Below are 6,245 nucleotides of genomic sequence, written 5' to 3' on the forward strand. Positions count from 1 at the left end.
GTCTCTCTCTCCCTGTCTCTTTCTTCTTTTTGAATTGAATCGTCTTCTCATCTTCTTCTTATCTTACATATCCCCTTTCCCTGGCTTGTCTTTTCACTCCATCTTTCTCTTCACCTTTCTCTCTTTCCCTTCTTCTTCTTTCTTATCTTTCCTCCTTCCTCGTTCATCGCTTCTTTCTTCTTGAAAGTTTTTCTTTCTCCCTCAGATTGCTGTCGAGCGAGACATTTTTGACCACTCCACTCAAGAGGAGGCCGTGACACTTCTCTTTTTCTTTCTTTCTTTCTATCTTTCTCTCTCTTTCTTTCAACGGGGCTTTGTGTTTACTGCTCTCTCTGTTCATTGCTTCTCATGGGTCTTTTTCAATCAATGAATGAAAGAAGAATCTCGAATCTAAGAATGGTAAAGGAAGAAGAGATTTGGGTGACTCGCCGAAAAGAAAGAACGTCCAACTTCTGATAGAAAGAGAGATAGAAAGAGAGAGAAAAAGACTGGGGAATGAAAGAGCTTGAGGAGGAGCAAAGGAATGAATGAATAAGTGGTGGGGGGCCAAAGAAGAGCTCTAAATGCATTAATAGTAGTAATTGTTGTACTAGGGGGGGTGATCTTTTCTTCTTCCTCCTCTTGGTATGACTGGAAGTAGAATCTCCTTCCTTTATTCACTGACTGACGGACTGACTGACTCATTCTATTCTTTTGGTGACGGACTAGGGCCTCTTTTTGTCCTCTTTTTTCTTCTTTTTTCTTCTTTTTCTTTCTTTTCTTTTCTTTTCGTAGTGAGAAGAAGAACGAAAAAGGAGATTTCCCTTTTGTCGCGGTTCTCTGTCTGTTTTGTATAATAACCTTTACCACGCAAATTGCTTCCTCTTTTCCTTCTGTCCCGCTCATTCATTCAGTCATTCTTTCTTTCTTTTCCTCTTTCTTCATGGATTAGACATAAAGAAAGAGAAAGAAAGAAAGCTCGATATTTGTAAATAAGAAGAAGAAGGAGAATTTCTCCTGATCATTGCCGTTGAAAATTTCTTTCGCCACCACGCTTTTTTCCCTTCCTTCTTTGTCGTTCGACGACTGAAATTTCCGTCATGATTTTCTTTCTTTCTTTCTGCTGGATTTCTTTCTTTCCTTTTCTTCTTTTTTCGCTTCACGTTGTCTCGGTCTCTTCTTTCATCTGGCTGTCTTGGAAACATTGGCATTTCTCAAAAGAAAGAAAGAAAGAGGGGAGGGAAGGTATCGCGGCGGCGTAGACATTTGTATGAGAGCTACCTGTTTGCGATTACAGAGGCTGCCGAGTCTCCCTGTCTTTTTCTTTCTTTCTTTCTTTTTCTTCTCTAGGTCTCGTTTTGAAGAGTAACGAGTGTGCTTCCTCCACGCACGAGAAGAAATCTCTGAGAAAGAAAGAAAGAAAGAAAAGAATTATACCAGAGACATAGCTTAAGAGACAGGTTCATAGAGAGATTTGATGGAACATAGAAAGAAAGAGAAAGTGCGATCGATCGAAAGAAAGAAAGAACGAGAGAAAAGAGAGAGGGGAGAGAGGACAATGTTTTGTCGTCGTCAGGTGTTAAAGCTCTCTCTCGCTTTTTCTCTTTTCTTCTTTGTGTTACTCATGGCGATTTTCTTCCACAAGAGGAGGCGTGAGATTTCATCCCATTCGAAGAAGAAGAAAAATTTCACAATAAGGACAACTGTCCCCCCAGATTTTCTTCTCTGCCTTCTCTTTCATCTTCCCTAGTTCAATCTCTTATCATCTCCTTCTTTCTTTCGTCTTTGGATTCTCCATTCTCGTCATTCCTTTCTAGTTCTTTGTTTGTATGCAACGACCCATCGGGGGTGACTATGGAGGACCAGAGGAAGAGGAAGAAGAAGCGTCAGGTCAGATTTCTTCTTCTCGTTTCTTTCTTTTTTCATTAAGTTCTCTTCTTCTTTCTGTCCCTCTTCATCTCCTTCGCGTGGCTTGTTTACTTCTTCTTTTCTTTCTCTTCTTCTATCTTCTGTTGCACACCTTTCATGGAAGAAAGAGGAAAGAAAGAAAAAGAAGAAAGACGGGATTCTCTTTGCAACTTTTTCTTTCTTTCTCTTACCCGTCTTTGTACCATAGATAGAGAGATCTCTAGATTCAGATAGAAATAGACATACACACGACAGATAGATCAAAGATAGATAGATAGATTAAAGATAGACAGAGAGATAATAGGCTTCGTAAGTGACTTAATGAATGGTCGAGAGTTTTTTTTCTTCATTCTTTGAATCCAGAGAAGAGAGAGCAACAAGAGAAAGTTCCTCTCCTTCTCTTTCTCACTGACACGATTGGAGTTCATACAATACATCGATCCATCCATCTATTTATTTAAAGATTTCTTTGACGTAAGAGAGAGAGGCCCTTTCTCCCTCTCTTCTTTCTATATTCCACGAGACAGGCGGAGATTTTCCATGCTACTTTCATCTACTCCTGGGATTCTTTCCGTCTGTTCTTTTCTCCCTTATCACTCTCTTTGAATTTCTCGATCTTTCTTTCTTTCCACTGTTGAGAGAAGAAGAAGGAGATTTTAAGTCAGATATTTTCCTCTCACTGGGTCACTGCTTTCCTTCACTCCGTTCTTCTCTTCTTCTCTCATTCTTCCTGAAAGATAGACAGAGAGACGATACACGAATCAGGTGTATCTACATGTATAGGTATCTCTTTGCTCTCTCTGTGTATGCCCGTATACGTGGCTGGGAATAGTATAGGATAGAGACATAAAGGAGGGCTACGAGAGAGACCTATCCTAAGTTGAGAGAGAAAGAAAGAAAGAAAGAGAGAAAGGAGAGCGTTGATAGAGTTCTCCTCTTCTTAACTTGTAGATGGTAGACATATCTCTATTTCTCCAAAGAGAGAACCTATGCACCATGGCGACGAAGGAAGAAGAAGAAGCACTTTCCTCATTGCCAGTAGGAGTAGCCACCTTAGGAGAGGATCTCGAGAAAAGGAAGGAGCGTTGCTTCTTTTCTTCTCTCTCCGGACATGACAAGATTCTCCATCACAGTGGAGAAGAGGCGAAGAAGAAGAAGATTTTTCCAGACGAGGTCGATGATCTGACGACAATCGATTCTCCCTCTCTCTCTCACCGTCACCAACGTCTGGACGCGGGCGAAGAGGAGAAGGAGATGGAAGAAGAAAGTCTTCTCATGAAAGAGAAGCAAAAGAAGAAAATGGAGAAGAAGAAACAGTCGATACTAAGTTCGACTGAAAGAGATAAGAGTCACGACCCAGGGGAGGTGGAAGAGAAGGTGGAAGATGAAGAAGAGAAGCCGAGAGAGAACTTTCCTTCGTCTTCCTCTTCTCTATTAGATGCGCATATCTCTACAGAGCAATCTCGATACGAATCGGAGATCTTCTCTCGTTCCTCCTCCTCTCTACCAAAGAAAAGTTCGTCTTTCATTCACTTTTTCAACGATGGGAAAGAAGAATCGACGACCTCCTCTTCTTCTTCCTCTCCCCATCACCATCGGGATGCTCTGGACGATAGACACCTCAGTGAAACGGTCAGCACGTGTCCTTCTTCTTCTTCCTCTTCATCTTCTTCGTCAGATACAAGTTCGATTCTCTCTGGAGAGAGAGTGTTGGCGTCTTGTTTTCCTTCCCCTTCTTCTCTCCATCTCCTGCAACTCGAGGAAGAAGAAGAGGAAAGAGAAGATGGAGAAGAGACATCTCTACCTTTCACTGAAAGAAGAAGAGATGGCGAAGAAGAGGAAGAGAAGAAGAAGAAGATAGAAGAGGAGGAAGAAGAACATTCTAAGGGAGAAAGAGAAGAGATAAGAATCGTTAACTTTTCCAAGAAGAAGATCGATCAAAGATATCCCAAAGCAGATGTCACATCTTCCACCTCCACTTCATCTTCTTCCACCTTTTCTTCGTCACTGTCTGTCTCTTCTTCCTCTCCTTCTCTCCTCCTTTCTCAGGAGGTGTGTAGGCATCATTTAATCTTTGTGTACGGGACGCTGAAGCGAGGCATGCCTAACCACTCCATTTTCGTCCGCATAGCTCGAGAAGCTCTGGAAAAAGAAGAACGAGAGAGAAATCTTCTCGAGAGGGAGGAAAGGATGAAGGAAGACATGGTGGAAAAGAAGAAAAAGAGAGAAGAGAATGAAGAAGATGGCGATCATAGAGAAGAAGGAGAACAGGGGCGTAATGAGAAGGATGCTTCATGCAAAGAGGAGGGCCGTGTCATTCTTACTTCTTCTTCTTCATCTTCTTCTTCTCTTGTTTCTTTCAATCCAGGGATTTCTGTCTTTCCAGGAGTATGCTGTCAAGATGACTTAAAGAAGCTCCATCGTTTCACACATCTTAGAAAGATACCAAAAGAAGAAGAGAAAATTAAAAGTAGAGACACCCCCCTGTTCCATCCCTCATCGTCTTCTCTCTTCTTCGGTTTCTCTTCATTGGAGGGCAGCGATCCTCCCTCCTCCTCCTCTTCTTCTTCTTCCGTAGGAGCGTCTCAGTCAGCCCTAGGTGCATGCACCACCCGCATGCAGCAGCAAAGAGATAAAAGATTTCAAGAAAGCACAAGGACAAGCCATCACACACACACCTCTCTTGCCTATAGATCGAGTAGGAGCTCTCCTATCAAAGAAGAAGAGGATCAGAAGAAGGAAGAGAAGAGCAAGTCTTTCTGTCGCGGTAATGATGTGTCTCCCTCTTCTTCTCTTCTCTCTCCATCCTCTTCTTCAAGTCTTATCAATGAAATATTTCCTTCTTCTTCCTCTGTAGAGAAAGAGTCTTCTGCTTTCGTTTTGAGGGATTGTAGAGGCTCCCCTGGGGGACATGGGAGGGTGCTCTCGGCGGTATATTTATTTGACGGAATTACGAAAGATCGCTATCCTCTCTTCATCGATTCTGAACAGCGCAATCGACCCTGTCTGTTAGATGCATGCGGCTTCGGTGAAAATGTACGAGGAGAAATTTACGCTGTATCTACACCTGTCCTCAAAGCTCTCGACGAGTTTGAGAGGGTACCAAACCACTATCGCAGACGTCTGCTTCATCTACAGGTATGCATGCGTAAGGGAGACTCTCTTCACGCACAGACAGACAGAGAGAGAGAGAGAAATAGATAGATTCATGTATTAAGGGGACAGGAAGAAAAAAGGAGAAGAAGGACACGAGAGAAAGAACAGGAGAAATAAAGGGTTTCTCTCGTAGTGGCTTGAGTGTATAGGGGAGATTGGTTGATTTGTCGCATGTATGGATTTCTTTCTCTCTCTCTCCGTTTTTCTCGTGCTTTCTTGTCTCTTCTTTCTTATTTCTTTCTCTTCTCTCTTGTAATACATTATCTAGTCGGGGCGTTCTTGTGCTTCTCTAGTGGAAGAAGTCTCTCTTCCTATCGGGCCGTGTGTAGGTAGGTGCTTATCGATAGATTCAGAGAGCGAGAGATCTTCGTAGACAAGCAAGAAGAGAGGATGGCAGGGAGACAGACAGAGAGACAGATGTCTCTATCCATATAGAGAGAGTGAGAGAGAGAAAAAGAGGGATGTATATATATATTGATATGTCTATATTGACTATATATTTTCCTATGTGACCCTATATGAGCAGAGATAGGAATTCTTTTTCTCTGCTGTTGTGGTAGTTCAGCAGAGCATGTCTTTTTCTTCTTTTCTTTCTCTTCTCATCTTCATGTTTCTTCTCTTTCTGTCTCCGAAAATCTCTTCTTTTCCTTTCTTTCTTTCATTCTTTCTTTTCTTTCTTCTTTCATTTCTTTTTTCTCTCTGTGGTCTAGGTTATAAAGGAGACGGCTCCGGAGGGAAGCTTGCCTCCTTCCGAGGTGTTTGCATACGTGTATTTCAACGTTCATTCGGACCACATGGAGAGACTGAAGAGAGAACAGCCTCTTCTCTACAGACATGTTAATCTGGCTGATTTAAATAAGGAGAGTCAGGAAGAATCGGGGAGGAGAGCTAGCGAAAAAGAAGAAGAAGAAAAGAAAGAGAAGAAGGGAGAAGAGGACGAGAGAGAAAAGCGAGAGATAGAAGAGAGCGACTCGTCATTGCCGAGGGGTGTATCAGGTTCTGAGAGAGACGTTTCTTTCTTACGCCAAAAGACGAAGAGTGAAGAGGAAAAAGAACAGGAAGGAGATAGAGAGAAGAAGATGGAGAAGAAGAGGGATGATTGCGAAAGAAGAACGACCTCAGACAAGAGCTCTTGTCAAGGAATGGTGAAAAAGAAAGATTTAAGTTCTCTTTCACGGAGTGTATCTACTCTGTTGACTCGG

General features: G+C 42.4%; 1 protein-coding gene across 1 annotated transcript in view; it reads left to right on the top strand.

Moving 5' to 3' along the window:
* Window positions 1-213: 213 nt before the first annotated feature.
* Window positions 214-6,245, top strand: part of CSUI_010556 (aig2 family protein) — a gene marked incomplete at its 3' end in the record, with an annotated part of 6,152 nt that continues 120 nt past the window's right edge. The window contains exons 1-2 of the mRNA XM_068070659.1: window positions 214-5,025; window positions 5,754-6,245. The exon at window positions 5,754-6,245 is cut by the window's right edge and continues 120 nt beyond it. Of these exons, the coding sequence (XP_067917365.1) occupies window positions 2,839-5,025; window positions 5,754-6,245 (2,679 nt within the window). The remainder of the gene's footprint in view (window positions 5,026-5,753) is intronic.

The sequence above is a fragment of the Cystoisospora suis genome (assembly GCF_002600585.1).
Source record: "Cystoisospora suis strain Wien I chromosome Unknown contig_7753, whole genome shotgun sequence".
Classification (NCBI taxonomy): Eukaryota; Apicomplexa; class Conoidasida; order Eucoccidiorida; family Sarcocystidae; genus Cystoisospora; species Cystoisospora suis.